The sequence below is a fragment of the Mirounga leonina genome, unplaced genomic scaffold (assembly GCF_011800145.1).
Source record: "Mirounga leonina isolate KUSES-001 unplaced genomic scaffold, KU_Mleo_1.0 Mir_376, whole genome shotgun sequence".
Classification (NCBI taxonomy): domain Eukaryota; kingdom Metazoa; phylum Chordata; class Mammalia; order Carnivora; family Phocidae; genus Mirounga; species Mirounga leonina.
In genome coordinates this window covers 8,698,570-8,722,742 of record NW_023270718.1, presented here as the reverse complement: position 1 = coordinate 8,722,742, position 24,173 = coordinate 8,698,570, and the positions used below count along the sequence as shown (strand labels likewise).

At 44.2% G+C, this 24,173-nt stretch overlaps 1 protein-coding gene across 1 annotated transcript; it reads left to right on the top strand.

Annotated features, from left to right (window-relative positions):
• The first annotated feature begins 9,568 nt into the window (after nt 1-9,568).
• Nucleotides 9,569-22,814, top strand: LOC117997999 (NACHT, LRR and PYD domains-containing protein 2-like). The gene is made up of 8 exons (XM_034986519.1): nt 9,569-9,596; nt 10,063-11,662; nt 13,049-13,219; nt 15,183-15,350; nt 17,048-17,218; nt 17,539-17,709; nt 19,646-19,813; nt 22,511-22,814. Exons 1-8 carry the CDS (start codon nt 9,569-9,571, stop codon nt 22,812-22,814), a joined length of 2,781 nt encoding a protein of 926 aa, XP_034842410.1.
• The last annotated feature ends 1,359 nt before the right edge of the window (nt 22,815-24,173 follow it).

Genomic DNA, 24,173 nt, shown 5'->3' with positions numbered 1-24,173 from the left:
TTATATATGTACGAAAATAAGGGTTGATATGATGAAGGGATGCAATATGACTGTAAAGATGGAAATTATAAAAAATTTAATAAAAGGAATTGATAAGAAGTTGTTTGAAAAAAGAAGAGGATTTAAGAAAAAAGAAAAAAAAAGGAGAGAATGTGATCAGGCAGGGGAGTAGAAAAAACCATATACTAGAGATTTAGGGTATATTTTAATCTGTTAGAAGAAACTATCTCAAAATTTTAAAGAGAGAACTTATATATATATATATATATATATATATACCAAAAATATGGGTAACTACTATGAAGGGATAGAATGACTCTAAAAATGAAAAATAAAAATGTTTTTTTAAAAAAAGGGATTGATAAGATGTTGATTGAAAAAGGGAAAAAGAAAAACTCAAAAAAAAAAAAAAGACAGTTAAAAAAAAATTAACTTTGAAAGACTAAAGAATCATGGGGAAAAAGCCATGAATTCTATGTGCAGTATTCCCCCAGCGCTGGAGTTCCGCCATTCTCATTGATCAGTAAACTTGGTCTTGGCTGGCTGTTCTCGCTGATCTTCTGGGGAGGGGCCTGTTGCCGTGGTTTCCAAATGTCTCTGCCGGAGGCCGAATTGCCCCGCCCTTGCCCCCTCCCGGCTAAGTCATCGGCTCGGCTTTGCTCTCGGGGCTTTTGTTCCCTGCGAGCTTCCCGTACAGCGTTGGAGGCAGAGAGTGAAAATGGCGGCCTCCCAATCTCCGCCCCGGAGGAGCCGAGGACTCGGGGCCCCGCTCCTCAGTGAGCCCCCAGAGAAAAGCCGCCAGTCACTCCCGTCTCCCCGCTCTCCGGCCGCACTCCGTGCTCGCCCGGCCTGTGACCGCGCGTTTCTGTCTCTGGCACCGACCCCGGGTGGAGTCTCCAAACCCAGCAGATCCCTGCGGTGCCCTCCCGCGCGGCTCCTCCCGGGGGAGGAAGGGGAGTCTCCCCGGATCTGCCGCTTGTGGGGTCCCTGCTGGAGGAGCAGGGGCCCGACTGGGCCGCGGATCACGGTTTATGGCGACCCCGAGCTGAGAGCCCGCGCCTGGGCTCCGCCTCTGCAGCCGGCTTCCCTGCTCTGTTACCCGGGAGCTCTGCCACCCTCAGGCACCCCCGGTCTTTCTGTGACCCCGAGGGTCCTGAGACCACACTGTCCCGGAGGGTTCCACCCCCCGCTTAGCCACCAGAGTGACGTCCCTCGGCGGAGCAGACTTTTAAAAGTTCCGATTTTGTGCCCCGCGGCTCTACCACTTGCCAGAAGCGGCCGACGGAGGCCCCTCCCCCGCCGTCTATCCTCCCGAATATCGCCTCGGATTACACTTCTCCGCACGTCCTACCTTCCAGAAAGTGGTCGCTTTTCTGTTCAGAGAGTTGTTGGTATTCTTTTCTTCGATCTCCTGTTGGGTTTGTAGGTGTTCAGAATGGTTTGATCCCTATCCAGCTGAATTCCTGAGACCAGACGAAATCCAGGTCTCCTACTCCTCCGCCATCTTGCTCCACCCCCGCAACGGAGGATTCTTATTGCCAGCCTTAGTCTTTAATTAGCATGCATTTTATTTGTAAAACATATTTAATAGGAAAACAATTCGGCTACATTTTGGAGACTTGTCAGAGAAAGACCAAAAAATATCCTTTGAATTTAGCAGACAAGATCTTAAGAAGAGCAATTTCAGGAGAACAGTAGGATGAGCAGCTAGATTGAAATGAATAAAAACATGCACAAAATTCTTGGGTATATGGGCATAGAACGCTGCTTCTAGAAGCTCAACTCGGGAGAGAGAAACCTTTGCACAAAAAGGAGTTTCACTTGAAATCTCAATAACCCTCAAAGGTATGACACCCAAACATTCAAAGAAAGGGAGGAGGAATTTTTACTGTAGAGACTGAACAGTTGAAAAAAGAAACGGAGAAATGAAGTAAAAAAGCGTGGATGTTACTCACCTCTCCAGCACTGGACCTCTTCTCTGGCTGTGAGTGCTGCAGGAATATAAAGCCTCCTATAAAGGAGTCGCTCTGGCCCCAAGCTCTGTGATTGGCTCTTAGGACCCGTTGCAAAGAACTTCCTGCATCCAGCAGGTGGAGACCATTTCCTGAGGGTCAGCCTCACCTTCTCCTAGACTAGAGGTTAACCTTGTCTGCCCATAGAACCCACCTCCCTAAGGCATCATTTCAAAGTATCCGTTCCCAGAGATTCTGATTCATGAATCAGATTGGGGCTGCCCAGACATTGGGTTTCTTTAAAGATCCCCAGATGGTAACTGGGTGATGGGCATTAAGGAGGGCATGTGATGTGATGAGCACTGGGTGTTATATGCAACTGATAAATTGAACACTACATTTGAGACTAATGATGTATATTATATGTTGGCTAATTGAATTTAAATAAAAAATAAAGACCCCCAGATGATTGTAATTGCAGCCGATCTTGTAAAGCACTGCTCAAAGCCTTCAGCTGTGAATAGCCGCCCCATTCTGTCATACCAGATATTTAAAAGTCCACCCACATTTCATGTTAAATATAAGTGACATGTAAATACAAAAGGTATATCAATAGCCAAGTTCATCAGTTTTGCATTGACAATATTAATTTTTGTAGATATATAAATGACCTCAAAATTTTAGAGTTCAAAGTTTTTTTTTAATTTTAAAAATTTTATTTATTTTTGAAAATATTCAGAATACATGTTCTTAAATGTTTTATTTTTTCCAAAAGTATTTTAGCATTATTCAGATCCATGGTATCTTATTATTCTATTCTTTATTAACTGTTTTTTTTAAATTATTATTTAAGTCAGATATAAGACATTGTACCATGGGAAATTTTTTTTTTAATTTTATTATGTTATGTTAGTCACCATACAATACATCATTAGTTTTTGATGTAGTGATCCACGATCCATTGTTTTCATATAAAACTCAGTGCTCCATGCAGTATGTGCCCTCCTTAATACCCATCACCAGGCTAACCAATCCCCCCTCCCCTCTCCCCTCTAAAACCCTGTTTGTTTCTCAGGTCCATAGTCTCTCATGGTTCATCTCTCCCTCCAATTCCCCCCACCCATTTTTCTCTTCCTTCTCCTAATGTCCTCCATGCTATTCCTTATGTTGCACATATAAGTGAAACCATATAATTGACTTTCTCTGCTTGACTTATTTCACTCAGCATAATCTCCTCCAGTCCCATCCATGTTGATGTAAAAGTTGGGTATTCATCCTTTCTGATGGCTGAGTAATATTCCATTGTATATATGGACCACATCTTCTTTATCCATTCATCTGTTGAAGGGCATCTCAGCTCTTCCCACAGTTTGGCTATTGTGGACATTGCTGCTATGAACATTGGGGTGCATATGACCCTTCTTTTCACTACATCTGTGTCTTTGGGGTAAATACCCAGGAGTGCAATTGCTGGGTCATAGGGCAGCTCTATTTTTAAATTTTTGAGGAACCTCCACACTGTTTTCCAAAGTGGCTGTACCAACTTGCATTCCCACCAACAGTGTAAGAGGGTTCCCCTTTCTCCACAACCTCTCCAACATTTGCTGTTTCTTGCCCTGTCCATTTTGGCCATTCTAACTTGTGTAAGGTGGTATCTCAATGTGGTTTTGATTTGAATTTCCCTGATGGCTAATGATGATGAACATTTTTTCATGTGCCTGTTAGCCATTTGTATGTCTTCTTCAGAGAAGTGTCTGTTCATCTCTTCTGCCCACTTTTTGACTTGATTATTTGTTTTTTGGGTGTTGAGCTTGAGAAGTTCTTTATAGATCTTGGATACCAGCCCTTTATCAGTAGTGTCACTTGCAAATATCTTCTCCCATTCTGTGGGTTGCCTCTTTGTTTTGTTGACTCTTTCCTTTGCTGTGCAGAAGCTTTTTATCTTGATGAAGTCCCAAAAGTTCATTTTTGCTTTTGTTTCACTAGCTTTTGGAGATGTATCTTGAAAGAAGTTGCTGTGGCCGATGTCAAAGAGGTTACTGCCTGTGTTCTCCTCTAGGATTTTGATGGATTCCTGTCTCACATTGAAGTCTTTCATCCCTTTAGAGTTTATCTTTGTGTATGGCATTCGAGAATGGTCGAGTTTCATTCTTCTGCATGTGGCTGTCCAATTTTTCTAGCACCATTTATTGAAGAGACTTTTTTCCATTGCATATTTTTTCCTGCTTTGTCGAAGATTATTTGACCATAGATTGAGGGTCCATATGTGGGCTCTCTATTCTGTTCCATTGGTCTATATATCTGTTTTTGTGCCAATACCATGCTGTCTTGGTGATCACTGCTTTGTAATATAGCTTGAAATCAGGCAACGTGATGCCCCAGCTTTGTTTTTCTTTTTCAACATTTCCTTGGCGATTCAGTGTCTTTTCTGATACCATACAAATTTTAGGATTGTTTGTTCCAGCACTTTGAAAACTGCCATTGGTATTTTGGTTGGGATGGCGTTGAAAGTATAGATTGCTCTGGGCATCATAAACATTTTAACAATGTTTATTCTTCTGATCCATGAGCATGGAATGTTTTTCCATCTTTTCATGTCTTCTTCAATTTCTTTCATGAGTGTTCTGTAGTTCCTAGAGTATAGATCCTTTACCTCTTTGGTTAGGTTTATTCCAAAGTATCTTGTGGTTTTTGGTGCTATTGTAAATGGAATCGATTTCCTAATTTACAATGGAATATTACTCAGCCATCAGAAAAGATGAATACCCACCATTTGCATCAACATGGATGGAACTGGAGGGGATTATGTTAAGTGAAATAAGTCAAACAGAGAAAGACAATTATCATATAGTTTCACTTATATGTGGAACATAAGGAATAGCATGGAGGACATTAGGAGATGGAGGGGAAAAATTAAGGGGGGAAAATCAGAGAGGGAGAGGAACCATGAAAGACTATGGACTCCGGGAAACAAACTGAGGGTTTTAGAGGGGAGGGCAGTGGGAGATGCATTAGCCCAGTGATGGGTATTAAAGAGGGCACATACTGCATGGAGCACTGGGTGTTATATGCAAACAATGAATCATGGAACATTACATCAAAAAGTAATGATGACTAACAGAACATCATAATAATAATAATAAAGAAGATGGTGGAGGCAATTTAAATGGTGGGTTTTCTTTCTCCCTCTGAGGATGACAGTCCTGCCTTGTTCAGGAGAGACTCCTGGCCTGGCTTAGACAGGTTCTAATGGCACTGGGCATTCTGTTGAATTATTTTTGAATCATGGTTTCTTATCAGTTCATGCAGTGGCCTGTTCCGGACACATAGTTCCTCTTTTACAAACTCAAGCAGCTCTCCAGGCACCGTCTGCCACCCACAAAACTCACTTACTCCAACAGAAGTCTGCTTAAACCCATCCTTCTCCCCTGCTGCCCATTGACTTGGGATGTTACTTAACATTTCTGTCTCAATTTCTTCATTCATAAATGAGGATGTTAAAAGCATATGTACCTCACAGAATTATAGGATGATTAAGTGAAAAAATGTAATGACTAGCTCATGGTGTATATTTCAAGGATAAATATGGGATTACTGGTCTTTCTAGTTGATTTTCTGAACCCTAAAGTGTGTGTGTGTGTGTGAATAAACAAGCATACACTTTATGCATTTGGTTAGTTAGTTAGCTAGCTAGTTATTGTGCTTAGTTGTAGTTCAGGGCACTGGTGGTCATGCAATACTATCTTGATTTGAATCCTGGATCAGCCAGTTGCAATCCTATAATTGAGCATTAGTTTTTTATTTAAGATTTTATTTTTTATTTTTTATTCATTTTTATTATGTTCAGTTAGCCCCTGTATAGTATATCATTAGTTTTTGATGTGGTGTTCAATGATTCATTAGTTGTGTATAACACCCAGGCAAAGACCCCATCAAAAAGGAGAATTACAGACCAATATCCCTGATGAACATGGATGCCAAAATACTCAACAAGATCCTAGCCAACAGGATCCAACAGTACATTAAAGAGGATTATTCACCAGGACCAAGTGGGATATATTCCTAGGATGCAAGGGTGGTTCAACATTTGCAAATCAATCAATGTGATAGAACACATTAATAAAAGACAAGAACCATATGATCCTCTCAAGTGATGCAGAAAAAGCATTTGACAAAATACAACATCCTTTCCTGATTAAAACTCTTCAGAGTGTAGGGATAGGGGGAACATTCCTCAATATCATAAAAACCATCTATGAAAAGCCCACAGTGAATATCATCCTCAACGGGGAAAAGCTGAGAGCTTTTCCCTTATAAGGTCAGGAATATAACAGGGATGCCCACTCTCACCACTACTATTCAGTATAGTGCTAGAAGTTCTAGCATCAGCAATAAGATTTTGTTTTATTTATTTGAGACAGACACAGAGAGAGAGAACATGAGTGGGGATGGGGGGAGAGAGGTAGGGGTAGAGGAAGAACGAGAAGCAGACTCCCCACTGATCAGGGAGCCTGATGCGGGACTCGACCCCAGGACCCTGGGATCATGACCTGAGCCGAAGGCAGATGCTTAAATACCTGAGCCACCCAGGCGCCCCTGAGCATTAGTTTTTAACATCAGTAAAAGTGAAACGTTAATTGTACCTCCTTCAAAATAAATACACATAAGAATTAATACAAAATAAGTCAAATGAATACACATTTAAATGTCAACATAAATCAATACCATCAACCATAGAATGAATGAACTTGACCATTATGATGAATTTTAGTTAACATAGAGTATGGATGGATCTTAATATACTTGGTATGAAGGCAGGAGGTAGCTAATTGCAGCTACATCAGCGATTCTCAAAAGGGGGTGATTTCACCCCCCAGGGGACATTTGGCAATGTTTGGAGACATTTCTGGTGGTCAAAACAGGAGGGTGTAATTGGTATCGAGGGAGTGGTGGCCAAGGCTGCTGGTAAACATCCGGCAGAGGCGCAGGATGGTCCCCTCAGCAAAGAATCATCCATCTCAAAGTGTTGATGGTGCGGAAGTTGGAAACCCTGATCCAGATGGTCTGGGACAGAGAGTGCACATTAGAACGGCCTGGGGAGATTGTAAAGCCCCCTGCTTCCTGGAAGCCCACCCCAGACCAATTCAATTAGGATCCCTGAAAGAGGCTCCAGGTAATTTCAATGTGGGTCTCATTTTTTAAAGATTGAAAACCACCCCTTGGTAATCATAGTGGGAGCAATTTCACCCTGGGCAGGAAGACCTGCCCCCACCCAGGGTCCCGCTGGCCGGTCGTGGAGCTTGGGCCAGCAGAGTAATTCTTATTGGAGATTTTGTTTGCATAGAATACCCTCAGGCTGCATGTAAACCAAGCCTAAGAGAGGTGAGTGCCAGTTCTAATTTTTGTTTTACTTATGATATTTTTCTTTCCTTTATTTGAGTATAGTTGACACACAATATTGTATTAGTTTCAGATGTACGACACAGTGATCCACAAGTTATGCACCACGCTGTGCTCGCCACAGTATCGTTGATATATTCCAGTTCTTGAACCTATTGAAGTAAACAGCAGCGCTTGGTTGAGTCTCTACCACAGAACTTTGCAAGCTTAATGGGGTGGCCTGAGGCTTTTAGAAGGGTTTTTGAGGTCCTCCAGCTGAAGTCTCTAAGTATGAGAAAACAGATTTAGAGCACACATTGTGATTCCAGATGTAATTTCTTTCTTATATTATTCTAAAGCGTCCACTGAGGTGTAATCATCCTGTAAAATCCGCCCATTTTAAGGGAACAATTTTTTAAGCAGACTTACAGAGTCGTGCAACCATCCCCCAAACCAAAGTCAGAACCTCTTCCTCACCCCAAAGAGCACCTTCATGCTCACGTGCACTCTCCTTGGGTTGCCACGGTCACCACGGACAGGGCACTCTGCCTGTGAGCCGAGCTTGGTCTTCCGTCTGTAATGTGGGATGTTATCCTAGATTCCCAAAGACAGGCGTGGTGTCGCAGGTCATGTAGACTGAAGGACCGCCGTGCGCTCATGCAATTTACGGGTATTTCCCCCCATTCCTTGTGGTGACAGGGCATCAAGGATGAGCTGCTGCTAATTATGTGTGTGGCACCTAACAATTTTGTAGTTTTGGGGTGCAGCCTATCGCTAGCTCCTTGCCCAAGGGGCCTTGCTTTTACAAAGCCTGGTCTTCCTCCTGTGTCGCTGACCCCTATTTAAAACAAATGCCTGCACCCCCAACACGGAGCCCATGGGGATTCGGCTCCTTTGCCAACCCACTTGCTGTCCTTTCTCCAAGGCTGCCTCTCAAGGGCTGCTTTTATCTGACTCTGCACATTTCCAGCTGCTGACCCCCTTCTTTTCTGAAGCCATTCCTTGTGGGTGGGGGGGAGCAAACCTCTTGCACAATGGCTACACCAAGGGTGTGTCTACTGCCATGATCAAAGGGCATATCACCCAGGGAAGGAGCCTCTGTGTTTGCACGGCTCCATGCGAGGCTTGTTTTCCACAAGTTCCCAGAAGGTGCGGCTGGTCTGAGGGCCACACTTGGGGAACCACGGCCCTAGGCCTCCGATGCACCACGAGAAGCACAGATAATAGAATTTACCCGATCACACTTTGCAAGGATTAAAGGGGATCTATGGAAGAGCCTATAATAGTCCACAGCAGATAGAAAATACTCAGATGTTAATTATCATAATAGCTCTTTAAAAAGACAGGGATTACAGAAACGTGTGAAGGAAATGATCCAGTTAGAGGGGTTACATTTATAATGCGAACATTTAATGCAATCATATTTTGCACTTTGCTTAATTCTGTCACTTCTTTTTGCATTAGAATATAATTTTATTTTAATTTAAATTCAATTAGCCAACATATAGTATATCATTAGTTTTTGATGCAGTGTTCAATGATTCATTAGTTGCAGATAACACCCAGTGCTCATCACATCATGTGCCCTCCTTAATGCCCATCACCCAGTTACCCCATCCCCCACCCCCCCACTTCTGTAACCCTCCGTTTGTTTCCTGGAGTCAAGAGTCTCTCATGGTTTGTCTCCCTCTCTGATTCTGTCACTTCTGAGTAAAAAAGCTATGCTAATTTCCTCTTAATTTTTGAAAATATGTTTGCATTTGTATGTGCATTTGTGTATATGTACATATAAATCTCTAGTTGTTTATATACGTTAATATTAACCATTATAATTTTTTTAAAGTTTTTATTTATGTATTTGACAGAGAGAGCAAGAGAGAGAGGGAACACAAGCAGAGGGAGCAGCAGAGGAAGAGGGAGAAAAGTCTCTAGTGAGTTGGCCCCATTCTGTCTCATGGGTCCTTTCTGTACCTTTACACCAGTTTCCTGTCATTTGCTCTGGTTTATAGTAAGTCTTTACCAGGGTCAGTACTAGGGTGAAGCAAGTGTGTGTCACCATGTCTCCTCCCAGTCTAAACCCTCATGTTTATCTTGGAGTGACTTCCAGCTCTTGTTTCTCTGCAAGTGGCTTTATTTTACATCTTTGCATTTCCACATAAACTTGAAACTTAACAAGTAGATAAATCTACAGAAACAGAAGGCAGATTAGTGGTAGCCAGAGCCCGGGTAAGGGGGAAATGGGCAGTGACTGCTTCATGAGTCTCGGTATCTATGTGGGTGATGAAAATGTTCTGGCACAAGATGATGGTTGTTTTCAATGCCACTGAATTGTACACTTTAAACTGGTTAAACATTTTATGCATATTTTTACTGTAATAAGAATGAAATATTTTTTTGAAATGGAAGATATTTAAAGTTCTCTCAATCTACAATAATACATGATCTACAAAGTGCAGATACCCCTGTGGGTCAAGCTTTCCCCCGTGGGTATTTTACAAAGTGCAAAAGTGCAAAAAAGACTGGATAACTGGAAGCTGGGGGAAGCAGAAGGGGATTTGCTGGTTAGAAAAGCCAGGTGGTTCAGTACTGTCTTAGAAGTTTGGTGTTTGGTAGCATGCAAGATAACTTGCCTGTTCTTGGTATTCCTCGTTTCCAGTCCTTTACAAAGTGTATTTTCAAGGTGAGTATAATCACTGGCACCCCAACTTTGTCCCATCCTGTATCACTACAGGTGAAGAGGAGCAAGATAGAAACGCAATGGAGGAATCTTCTATCCTGAAGACCTTTTCGCCAGGAAATGGTGATGAGTTTCACTACAACCTCACCCAGAGAAGCCAAAGGTTCATATCTTTCTTGAATCCCAAAACACCCACACAGCTAAAGTCACACACGGTGGTGCTGCATGGTCCCGCGGGCGTGGGGAAGACCACTCTGGCCAAGAAGTGCATGCTGGACTGGACACAGGACAACCTGGCACAGACCTGCCCCCGCGCCTTCTATCTCAGCTGCAAGGTGCTCAGCCGCAAGGGGACGTGCTCCTTCGCAGAGCTGCTGGCTGCGAGCGCCCCAGACCTGCAGGATGCCCTTCCGCAGGTCCTCGCCCAGGCGCAGAAACTCCTGCTCGTCGTTGATGCTTTTGAGGAGCTGCGCGTGCCCTCGGGGGTGGGGGCGCTGGTGCAGGGCCTGTGTGGCGACTGGAGGTCGCAGAGACCTGCGCCTGTCCTCCTGGGGAGCTTGCTGACAAGGAAGCTCTTACCCACGGCCACCCTACTGGTCACCACGCGGCCCGAGGCCCTGAGGGAGCTGCGGTTCCTGGTGGAGCGGCCACTCTTGGTGGAGCTGGAAGGGCTCTCAGAACGCGACAGGAGGGCGTATTTCCTGCGACACTTTGGAGGGGAGGCTCAGGCGCTGCGCGCTTTCCACCTGATGAAGAGCAATGCGGCGCTGTTCCGCATGGGCGCGGCGCCCGCCGTGTGCTGGATGGTGTGCACCTGCCTGAGGCTGCGGATGGACGAGGGCGAGGACCCCCGCCCCACCTGCCAGACCGCCACGTCACTGCTGCTGTGCTTTCTCTGCAGTCGGTTCGCGCCCGCGCGGGGCGGCTGCCCGGGTCCACACCTCGGGGCTGCGCTGCGCGCCCTGTGCCTGCTGGCCGCCGAGGGCACGTGGGCGCAGACCTCGGTGTTTGATGGACACGACCTGCGCAGGCTGGGCATGGACGAGTCGGACCTGCGCCCTTTCCTGGACAGGAGCATCCTCCAGAAGGGCAGGGACTGCGAGGGCTGCTACTGCTTCGTCCACCTGAGCGTCCAGCAGTTCCTGGCCGCTGCGCTCTACGTTCTGGGCAGCGAGGACCACCAGGACGCGGGGAGCCCCGGCTGGAATATTGGGGGTGTGCAGAGGCTGCTGTGCAAGGAAGAAGGACTCCAGAACCCCCAGCTGGCCCCCGTGGGGCGCTTCCTGTTCGGCCTCGCCAATGAAAAGAGGGCCAGGGAGCTGGGGACCACGTTTGGCTGCCCGGTGTCCACGGAGGTCAAGCAGGAGCTACTGGAATGCAGAATAAGGTCTGCCGAGAACAGACCCTTCTCCTCGGTGACCGACACGAAGGAGATTTTGTACTGTCTCTACGAATCCCAAGAGGAGCTGCTTGTGAAGGAGGCCATGGCCCAGGTCACGGAAGTGTCCCTGCATTTGCAAGATACCTCGGACATGGTGCACGCGGCATTCTGCCTCAAGCACTGTGAAAACTTGCAGAAAATGTGGCTGCGGGTAGAAAAGGGGATGTTCCTGGAGAACGATGCTGCATGGGAATCAGAGGCTCAGGCTGACCGGTAAGGACCTGCCCTGTTCACTGTTAGTGCCCCGTCTTCAGCCTCATCCCCTGCTGCATTAGGAACAGGGCAGAGTGTCCTGCTCCCTGTGGCTTAGGGTCAGAATTTTCTTCTTGCCAGAATTTCTTCTGCCGGCTTGCCGTTCAAGGTGGGGAGCACAATGCTCAGCTTAGGGATGGAACTTTACTTTGTTCAGTGTTATCGCTTACATGTGGGGCACAAGTCCAGGGCATCCCTAGACATTCTGGACACCTCACATATTTTCCTTAACAATTCTTTATGCTTTTCTTAAACTAGAGCCACCATACTGTACCCATACTACCATCCCCAGGACTTCGATCTGAAACTTTGTACCTACTGACCACTCTGACCCATTTTATCCACACCCTGCCTCTGGCAACCACCCATCTGTTCTAGGAATTCATGTTTTTTTGTTTGTTTGTTTGTTTGGTGTTTTGTTTTGTTTTGTTTTAGAGTCCACATAGAAGTAAGATCAGACAGTATTTGTCTTTCTGCCTGACTTTATTTCACGTAGCCTAATGCTCCTCAGATCCATCCATGTTGTCACAAATGGCAAATTTTCCTTTTTTGTGGCTGAATAATATTCTGTCAGATACACCTACCATATTTTCTTTATCCATTCATCTGTCAGTGGACACTTAGGTTGCTTCCATGTTTGGGTATTGTAAATAATGGTGCAGTGAATGTGGGAGTATAGATACTTTATCAAGAGTGTGATTTCATTTTCTCCAAATACCCAGAAATGGGATTGCTGGATCATAGTGTAATTCTAATTTTTTGAGGAAACTCCATACTGTTTTCCCTAATAACTGTGCCAATTTACAATCCCACCAACAGGGCACGAGGATTCCCGTTTCCCCACATCCCCCCAACACTTACTCCCTGTCTTTTTGATGACAGCCATTCTGACTGGTGTGAGGTGATAGCTCATCATGGTTTTGATTTGTAGTTCCCTGATGATGAGTGATGTGGAGCATCTTTTCTTGGCCATCTGGATGTCTTCTTTGGAAAACCATCTATTCAGTTCCTCTGTCCATTTTTTTAATTAAAAAAATTTTATTACGATCAATTAGTCAACTTCTAATACATCATTAGTTTTTGATGTAGTGTTCAATGATTCATTAGTTGTGTATAACACCCCGTGCCCATTTTTAAATCAGTTTTTTTAAATGAATTGTATGAATTCTTTATATGTTTTGGATATTAACCCCTTGTCAGATACATGATTTGCAAATATTTCCTCCCATTCTGCAGGCTGCCTTTTCATTTTGTTGGTGGTTCCCTTTGGGGGACTGTCTACCAATTCTTGTTACTTCTCCCATACAAGCTTTTCAATAGGTGCTCTGGTCCATCCCTTCCTTCCAGGTCACAGCACGACCACGTCTTTCTCCATCTCTGGATCGATCTCTGCTCGTTGTTCAGTTCAAACGAGAATCTGTGCTTCTTGGATGTGAGCCAAAGCTTCCTAAGTCACTCCTCAGTGAGGATTCTTTGTGAGCAAATCACCCATGTCACCTGTCATCTCCAGAAAGTGGTGTAAGTAGACGCCAATCCTGTAACGATGATCCCCAGGCGTTTTTAATGTGGCAGCACTATTTGAATGCTATTTGACCAGGCTCTGACCAACCAGGTGCTCAGAATACAAAGAATTGAAATGGTGGCTAGTGGGAGAATCGTATGTTGCATTGAGTTATTGTCCTGAAATTTGGCCAAGCGTTTGGGTGTTTCCATACATCTGCTATGGGCATATTTGAAACTCAGCCTGTGGGAAATATAGGTACATGCATATCAGAAGGGCACCTGGTGGGAACTGGGGAAATATTCCAGAAAGCACAGTTTTAAATACATGAATAAGAACGTGTCGGCGAGGCAATGGTGAATTTATAACCAGTGTGTGGAACAGGATTCAGAGAGGAGTCTGAGTAAGGTAGGTTAGGGCAGAAGCAAATCATGATGGAGCCGCCTGGGCAGGTGACTGTTAGGGTTTAAAAGGTTCAACCAACACATGTCCAAATGATAAACTTCATAAGTTCTGTTCAAAATTACAGATGGATACATTACTGAAACTACCCCCCACTTCCCCAGAACAACATGCCTTAGAAAGTTTAATTAAGCCGCCGAAAATGTGCTATTTACTTGGGATAAATACCTCTGCCAAACATCAGTTGACTTGCTTATCTCAGAATGCCATGGGACTTGCCTGTTCAAAGCAACGAAATCTGACATGGGTTGGTGTCAGCAAAGACAGCAATTTCTTCTGTATGGCCTTGAAAGTTTACATTGCTCTGTAATGCTCAAGGCCTTACATGAGAAACAAGAATTAGAAGGCACCGTAATTTGTTCTGCTAAGAGTTTAGGACCATGGAAGCAGGGGTTCTGAAAGGCTGGCATCCCCCTTAATCTGGTTCTCTCTGTGCTGGAAATTTCACTCTGAAGCCTCTTTTGGCTAAGCTGCAGGGGACATTCATTATCTGACAATGAAGGGTCAAGGGTTCTAAGACCAACTGTGGGTTTGGGAAGAAGTGTGGCTTTAGGGAGAAGAGCGTATCCATTCCCCCCTCCCCAACAGGGGGATGGATTGCCAGGTTTGGAGGTACAACCTAGAAACAGGCGAAGAGCCTCTAGAACTCCAGTGAAAATGAACATCTGAAACAGGAGGGTAGTGGGCAATAATGGTGGGTGCAGAGTCCATCCCAAATTAGGATGCATTAAGCATGCTTCAAAAAGAGGTCCTGAGAAAGTGCTTTCCCACTTATTCCTACTATGCACACAGGATCACTTATGAGCTAGATTCATTATGTATAACACGAGCTTGATTGACTCTTACTCTACAGAAGGTGGCACAGTCCAGGTGCCGGAAAAAAATCTATTTTTTTTTTAATGCTGAATTATTTCTTGGAGTCCACAGTTGGATTAGAGAAAATCTAGGTTCTTTTCCACCTAGGATTTATTTTAATCCTATTTGACATTCCACATCCATGCTAGCAGAGAGGGAAATCAAACAAACAAACAAACAAAACCCCCAACTCTTCATGGTCCACACCTTCGAAGAGTCTAATTTATTTGCTAACTCATAAACGATAACGTAGTGTAACCTAAATGGAAACTTATCTGTGGGAATGCAAATGGCCGTGTGGGGTGATAGTAAGAAATAGCTTATTCTTGCTAGGAGAAGTCAGGCATCGAGGAGGAGGAGGATGGGAGCTGAATGCTGAAGGAGATACAGGGTAGGACACAAAACTCAAGGAGAGGATAGATAGCTCCTCTGAAGAACAGCACGAACCAGGTCACAAGGGTGACCAAGCCCTCCAGCATCCGACCCATCTTCCTCCCACCACCACAGACTACCTCCTTTGCAGTCCCTGCTTCTCTTCGTTCCAGCTGCCCTTCACATCAGTGGTTTTCTTGACCATCTTCCCATTGTCCGCCTTGTCTGGAGACCATTCCTCTCCCTGCGTTCACAGCACTCAAGACGGAATCCCTTTTCATTTTTTCCTAGGATTAAAAATGTTTCCCCTGCTGATGCTTACCGGGACTTGTGTCTAGCTCTTGTTGGTAAGAAGACTCTGACACACCTGGTCCTGGAAGGTGGCGTCCACAGTGACAAGCTGCTGCTTCTGCTGTGTGAGACTCTGAGGCACCCGAGGTGCAATCTGCAGTATCTGAGGTAGATCTCACAGTCCTTGCTCTTCTCCATCGGGGGATGCCGCATTCCCCTGTCCCCCTGCACTTCTGGCCGAACTGGAAGGAAGGCAGAGCCACATGTCAGGACACCATGCCAAACAGTGGACATAGTCTCGAACAGAGGCAGAAAGCCCGTGCACATTCTCTTTCTCCAGTCAGCTTGTCTCGTGCATTGAAGAGTGAGCCCCGAGGGCAAAGGAACACCCAGAATTCTGCAACCCCCTCTAGCTTGGGGACTTGGTATTTTAGGCCCCGTGTTGTCTACCCGTTGTGGTTCAGAGCATCCATCATGACCACTCAGTAACATTGCAGAAGAATCCAGTGTCCTGGGTCCTGGTATGTCTGGTCTGAGCCATTCCTCAGTGAGCCCTCCTAGTGAGGGCTCCGATTGTCATTACCTGTCTCTAGGGGACCCTTTTTCCTTCCCTCTATTTAGTTGAGTGGCAGCCTGCCTTACTGGCTAACAGCACAGATTGTTTTTTGGATTTGGAAATGAGCTCAATCCTTGCTCTAACATTTATGACCACTAGGATTTTGAGCTGCTTCCTCATCCATAAAGTAGGGTTTTAAGAATTGATGTGACGTGCTCCACATAGGGGCCAGGCGCAAAGGGCAGCTCTTACCATATTGATGATTTCTGAGCTGTGTCTCATTTACTTAGAAAAACATCTGTTACTCTGAAGCTTTGGTAATGGATGTTTTAAGTGGATACACTGAAGCTCCAAAATGACAAATAGCTGACTCAGAATCTCCCATTTATGCTCACACGATTTGAGACCCTTCACATTCCACCCTGTATTCCAATTACTTAAGTAAACGTAGGACATCCTTATTATATAGGCTAATCTGAGGGAAGAAATGTACTCATTTTAAGAACTCCCAATTTTACCTATGACATACATTCTACTGGGCACAGAATATGGATGGATTATATTCTCTAATTGTTGGATATGAAGGTATTGTCTCCCTGCAAAGCACAGATGGGGAAAGATATTACAAAGGTTAAGTAATTTGCAAAGATTTTGAACATATAAGAGTATGATGCAAACAACAGACGTGTACAAGAGTCCTGTAGTCTGATCTTTTGTGCAAGAGTAGCTGGGTTTTAAAGCCCAGTATAAGGGATTAATGGATTTCCTCAATGATCTCCAAAACAGCTGTACTATATTCATATGCTCATCAACAGAAGGAGTTCCCAGTTTTTATTCTTGCAACACTTAAACTCAACAAATTTTGGACCTGGCTGCCTAGGTGTCGAATGGTATCTCCTTGTTTTAATTTGCATATTCCCTAATAATTCATGAGGTTGATGCTTCTGAGTATCAGGCGTCAATTTTTTCCCTATAGAATTGCATATTTAAATCTAAGTGGGATTAGGACAGACTCAGGCAGGGAAAGTGATTGTATAAAATGTAGGGTTTGAGAAATAACAGCCACATTAGTGAAACTTCATGCATACTTATATTACAGATTTTTTTTTCTCTTAGATGATGTTGGATGTTGATCAAATGGCAGCGGGGATATTGAAGAAGCAAAGGAGATCAATTCAGGCCAGGGTTGAGCACCTATTGGAGTAGGATGAAATAGAATTCAAGGGTATAATCTTCAGGGAAACATAATAAGCTGATGTGGTCTCTGTGTCCTCTCAGAAGAATGACTTTCCCCCCATTTATCCCATAGGCTGGGGTCTTGTTCTGACACCACTCAGCAGTGGGCTGATTTCTCCTCGGCCCTTGAAGTCAACCAGTCCCTGAAATGCCTGGATCTCACAGCCAATGAGCTCCCGGACGAGTGCACCAAGTTGCTGTGCATGACTCTGAGACACCCAAAGTGCTTCCTGCAGAGGCTGTTGTAAGTCCTGCCTTTCTTCCCATGGAGCATCTCCGTTTTAGGTCTGGGGCCACACGGGGAGGAGCAATGGTAGTACGGGACGTACAGGGAAACCCATATGGGACCTCCGACTGATGTAGACACCCAGTTCCCAGTTTTGGTTCCCAGAGGTGGATGACTCATGCATTTTGCTGGCCCTTTTCTCATTCATGGTCCTTCAGGCTTTGGTCATGAGCACAATATATAGAAGGTGTAGAATTAACAAGAAGGGCTGTCAGCTGAGGAGGCTGGGCTTTGGAAATGTTCTAACCATCTTGCCAATTGTGTGGTGCTTTTTGCAGGTTGGAAAACTGTCACCTTGCAGAAGCCTGTTGCAAGGAGCTCTCCTCTGCTTTGATTGTCAACCAGAGGTTGACGCACCTGTGCTTGGCCAACAACAACCTTGGGGATGGTGGGGTAAAGCTTTTGTGTGAGGGTCTGAGTTACCCTGACTGTCAACTACAGAATCTGGTGTAAGTCTGTGTGTGCACACACCTGGATTCAGGTAGGACAGATAGAAGAGCACTTAATGATTCTACTTGAATGAAACTGGCAAGATCCTGCTACAAATTAGGGAAAGGACAGGCAGAAACAGATTTTAATATTTGCATGTCTTTCAGGGCAGGGATTACCTTCTCGCCTCTTCCTATGCTGGGAATATGGGATAACCAATTGGTTCTCAGTTCTGATGTTTTGTGTATGTTTTTAAAGTACACATGATCTCTTTCTTCCCATAATTGGGAATGGATTGAGTTCTGTGGTAGGGCTCAATACATTTTTTCCTGCAGAGGGCCAAATAGTAAATATTTTAGACTTTGTGGGCTATATGGTCTCTTTTGCAATTATTCCACTGTGCCATTGCTGAGTGAACATGTAAGGAAATCAGTGTGGTTGTGTTACAATAAAACTTTATTCACCAAAAACAGGTGGTGGGCTGGATTTGACCCATGGGCTGTCATTTGCCCTTGTTATATGGGAACAAGCCCAGCATGGAGTACCTGTTTCCATTAGAAGCATACATAGTTAGGGTAACATTCAAGAGATTGTGTAGAGTATGAGGCTTATTTCTGCTCAGAAATCTTTTCTTGGCTTTGATTTCTCTGAGGCTCTTGTTGTACTGGGAAACTTCTGTCTGCCCCTTAGCTTTATGGCTTCCAGCTGGTCCTGGAAACTCTGTATTAATCTAGGATATCCCTTAATCCAGACATGCACCAGTCATTTAAGACTAAAAAGAGAAAACAAGTATTCAGCTTTTGGTGGTGGACAGAGAAAATGAAAACATCTAATGAATATTGTTTAGGTAGACATACGAAGAACATAAAACTTCACAGGGCTGTCTACATAGAGACATCCTATCTTGAGAGTTAGCTTAGGCATCTAAACAGACAATAAAAAAGTGTCCAGTCCTCATCAAGCACTGTGTATGAGGGACTCTACCAAATTTTACAACCTCATGATATAGTTACTTTTATTTCAGATTTACTAACTGGAAAACCAATGCTTAGCCACTTAGCTTGCATGTGGTCACATCTGTGTGGTAGGTATGAAGCCCCCTCTATCAACTGAGTTGCCAGCAATCATTGCTTTAAATACATAGAGTCAACAGTGGATCAAGCCTCCACTTAGACAACATACAAAACTTAATCTTATACTTTTATACCATCCTCCTCCCCAAACTCCTCAGGTTCACTGATGACTTTAGGATCTCACACACTACGAAGCATGGTGTCTTTTGGTCTGGTCCTCCTCCATCGCTCTTAGCAGTGGCACTTCAGGATCCACAGCCTCTGTTGCAATTGTGTCATGCTTGGGGCATAGGGCTGGGAGGGTCCACTGCAGACCCAGCTGCCTAAAGTTACCATGTGACCATCCTCCTGTGTGGTCTGGCCTCCTAGCTGGAGGACTCCTAGAAGCCTAAGCTTGTAGGAGAGTCTCCAGAGTTTAAATGAGAAACCCAGTCACTAAGATATCAGGAATGTTGAGCTTTCAGTGTGCCACCGTTCTGCTCAGACGATTAAATACAAGACATGAAATACCTCTCTAAAGGGAAAGAAGTAGAACCTAACCATGCAGAGCATAATAGGGGCCTCAGATTCAGTCTTGGGTCTGTCTGACCCCAGAGCCTAAGTTCTTGACCTATAGGCTACGCTGCTGCTTTAGGAAAATCTGTGTCTTTGGAGATGTGCATCTGCTTCTCCATAATTTATAAAAGGTGGCGGACAAAGGCCAGTTTACCCTTCTGCCACCTAGGCAGGGTGGGAATGATGTAATCATCATCATTTCACTTGTATGTTTTCACATACAGGCCTACCTGAACGTATATATATCACAGGAGAAGGTGTGTGCTCTTGGAAGTAACTAACCACCTCACAGGGTGTAAGTCACAGACGAATGGGATTGTCTTTGCAGGTTATCCCATTGCAACATAACCAGACGCGGCTGCAGGTACATCTCAAAGCTCCTCCAAGAAGATTCGAGCTTAACAAACTTGGATCTGAGTCTCAATCCCATAGCTACTGGATCGTGGTTTCTCTGTGAGGCCTTGAAGAAGCCAAATTGTAACCTAAGATGTCTAGGGTAGGTGCTTTTGCTCGTTTTTAAGGTGTTTTGGAGCTATTTTATCTGAGCTATTTTAGATATTTTAGAATGTAGACTGCAGTAGTGTCTCTCCTGCTCCGCTTTAGGAGGTAAATCCCTGCAGAAATTGTAAGCACCCAGTTACCTGTATTCAGAGTCATTCAGAGGGCCTGGAGGAGTGGGGTACAGGTGGGGACGGCCTCCAGAGGAGTGGGCTTCAGGGGCATACTGCTTCTGCTGGGATCCAGTGAGCAGGGCACAGTGGGCCTGTCCCAGCTCAGTGCCCAGGGCACCGTGGATGGATACTGCCCCCAGGAAACACAGTGGCTTCACCAACAGGATGGTGGGCTGTGCGTCACTGCTCCCTCACAAGTCTCCATCAAATGCATCTCATTGATGCAATGTATTTTACAACTAAAACCCTAATGTAAACTGAATCTGGGTCATGTAAATGCTTCCCTAGTCTTGTAGAGATGAGAAAGACCACCAGAACACATGGCGATTTTTGTTTTATGTCTTGGTCGTCCCTGGAGAACTCTTAAAATTCTTAATGGTCAGGCTTCTCACAAAATTGATTAAATTTAGGAGAAGTAGAGCCTGGCATCAAAATCTTTAGAGATATTCCAGAAGATTCCAATATTCTCTAAGTTTGAGCTCCCTTGAATTAGAGGTTGGAAGATGCTGAACAAGCAAATCCACAGTGTCCACAGTTTGGGGTCTATCTTTTTCATTGGGGTTCAAGGACTCAGCATCATAGCAGACATATTGAATAGGGTCTCTGACTTCAAAATGTGGTTCAGATCCCATCTGATATTTATTAGCCGTGACTTCTGACATTCCATTTTCCCCTCATGGTATGCATGACTTGTCTATAGGACGACTTCTCACAGTGGTGCACTTCATGCATTTATGGAGTTACATTGTGGGCTTGTCAATCTCATGATAAAGTTTTATGCAGCAAGCACATGAATCAATATTTGTTACCAAATCTCAGGGTGTTCCCTATGACCGAGCCCCTTTCTCTGTAACTTCATCTAGGCTTTTTCTCCCCACCTTGGGGCACATCTTCAACCAGCTTCTTTTCAGTTCCCAGAACACACCCCATTCCTTCCCACCACAAGGTCTTTGTTCTTACTGTTTGGTTTCCTTTTTTCTGACTAGAGCACTCACACCCTGCAGTTTGCAGGGCTATCTGCTAATATTTCACTTCTCACCTTGGCTATTGTGGGGGACAACAAACTAGTTTTGATAGTTCCAGATCTCCTGACTATCCTATTGAAGTGCTCTGTTCTCTATTGATTGGGTAGGAAAATGGCACAATTAGTAGAACTATAATTTTTTGTTTAGTTTTTTTTTTATTGAAGTGAAATTCACCTAAAATTAGCCATTTTAAAGTATACAACTCGATAGCTTTGGAATACTTAGTCTGTTTGATCACCCCATATGGGGCCTCCAGACCCCTCTGCTTTCTGTCTCCATTCTATACCTATCCTGCTATCCATACTAATTCTGTATATTTCATATAAAGAGAGTCACATATAATAAGTGGCTTTTTGTGTTGGGCTTCTTTCAGTGAGTATAGTATTTTCAAGATTGATCTACGCTGTAGCAAGCATAAATACCTCATTCCTTTATATGGTGCACCAATATCCCATTGTAGGGATATACTACAACTCGTTAATCCCTTTATCGATTGTTTTATTTCTGAGGGAATGGGATGCATTTCCTGTGTCTTCAATGCCTATTATAGTGCCTGGGGCAGCAGAAGGATGGTTAGAGATGCAGCATATAGATGTGCAGGTGGTGGAGTGCTCAAGGGCCCATGGCTGAGGGGGCATGGGTCAGCCCACTGGACTCTATATAAGCCAGCATGAGGCATATCTACCCTAAATGGTCCTGCCCTCTGTCCTCCACTGGCAAATGCATCTTTTAGTCTGGAAAAGCTCTGGGACAAGGAGATGAGGGATGGAGGTGATGCTAATATATTTCACATTACTGAGTATAATTAATTCACTGTAAGTTCTAGGAGGAAACAGTGTTTGTCTATTCACCAACGCGAAGGCTTCTGTTTTTTTCTTCCTGCCTTCATATCACACCTCACATTCACATCACTTTGAGGCACCTCCTTCCAGATACCAAGCAGATGACCATCTACACTCCTAGTGCTAACGCTCTCATTTGGGCTGCCAACTCTCACATGGAGTGTTGTGCAGTCTCAGAGTTGGTCCTTGATTTCCAGGTTTGTTTCAGTCTGCAAGCTGGACCAGGACACGTCCATTTCAAAAGACTCAAAAGCTCCCCAGGCCACTGCAGATAAAATCTGAAGGTTTTTCCAGGAGTCTACAAGACTTCCTTCCCAGCTGGGCATTTCAGCTACGCTGGCTTACATCCCACACTTACCATAATGGCTCACTCTCCTTCTTTCACTTTTTCCTATCACTTTCCCAATGAAGAATTCACCAACCACCATAAAGCTACCTAATCCTTCTCGGCCAATTTACCCTAATCCTGTTCCAGTACCATCGTCCACGGTCTTCAATGTTCTGATGGGAGTCACTAACATAAGCGTCATGAAGAAAACTATTATTTAAAAAAAATTTTTTTTACTACTAGTTCCGCAGCAAGCCAAGAGTGTGCCTGGTAACACAGTAGGTTCTAAGAAAGAACTGACTGGGTTTCTGTGCTCTTTCCCCACAGGCTCTGTGGCTGCTCCATCACTTCTTCCTGTTGTCAGGGTCTTGCATCTGTTCTCATCAGCACTCAGCGGCTGGAAACTCTGGACCTGGGCCAGAATATCTTGGGGCAAAGTGGAATAATGGTGCTCTTTGAGGCTTTAAAACAGAATAGCAGCCCCTTAAAGACACTCAGGTTGGAGATAGATGAATCTAGCGTGGAAATCCAGAAGCTGTTGAAGGACGTGAAAGATCACAATCCAAATCTGACCATTGAATGCAGTGATGCCAGAGCAAGCCTGTCCCCACGTTGTGACTTCCTGTCTTGAACACCCGGAGACCGTCTTTAGTGATTATTTGTCTTGAAGGGGGTGATCTGATATCTCTAAGACACACCATGAACTAGAGGGTCACATGTGAATTACTGGATCAAAATACAGAATTTAGCACTGGCTTTTCCTCTCTGGTTTACGGGAAATTCTGCACAAGTCACATACCAACTTTATGTCAAAATGTGTGTTATTTCACAAGGACACAAGCATAATAAAAGGCAAAGAACTTTGTTTGAAGCTGTACTTAATAATGCGCCCAAGACCTAATTTTAGTTATCTTTACACTAGGCATACTGGTCTAGGAAAAAATATCACTACTTCATTGATGGCTATGTTGGTTTCTTTCATTTTTTTTTCTGCCCTAGCTCAGGTATTTCTTGGTCAAATTTAATAGATGCTTGATGAGTCTACATGATCAGTGTGGTCTGTGGCTTCCTTAATCAGTTTTAGGATATTCTTTAAAAAAATTTTTTTTAAAGATTTAATTTATTTGAGAGAGAGAGAGCACAGAGGGAGAATGAGAGGGAGAAGCAGGCTTCCCGCTGAGCAGAGAGCCCGATGCGGGGCTTGATCCCAGGACCCTGAGATCACGACCTGAGCCAGAGGCAGACGCTTAACCAACTGAGCCAACCAGGTGCTCCAGTTTTAGGATATTTTAACCCAGAAGTCAGTAAACTTCTTCCGTAAAGAGCCAGATAGCTAATATTTTAGGTTTGTAAGCCATATGGTCACTGTCACAATGATTCCATTTTGCTGTTGTAGTGTGCTAACAGCCACAGACAATATTTAAATGAATGGGTGTGGCTATGTTCCAATAAAACTTTATTTATAAAAATAGGCAACAGGCCAGCTTTGGCCCATGGGCCATAGTTTGCCAACCCCCATTCTAATCTATCCTGTTATTTATGAGGTACAAATCTGACCAAATCATTATTTTTAAACTTTTTAAAAATGTTCATTGATTCATTAGTTGCATATAACACTCATTGCTCATCACATCACGTGCCCTCCTTAATGCCCATCACCCAGTTACCCCATCCACCCACTCACCTCCCTTTCTGCAACCCTGTTTATTTCCTGGAGTCAAGAGTCTCTCATGGTTTGTATCCCTCTCTGATTTCTTCCCATTCAGTTTTCCTTCCCTTCCCCTATGGTCCTCTGCACTATTCCTTATGTTCCACATATGAGTGCTTGTGCGTGTGTGTGTATGTGTGTGTAATCCACTACATTGGAAAACACAGCTTTCCCTAAGTTATCCACATCCTATTGCTGATAACTCACAGAAAAGTTGGGAAAACCGCTCTAGAATTTTCTTAAAAAAATGCAAAATCACTATTTAGCACTGATTCCCAGACA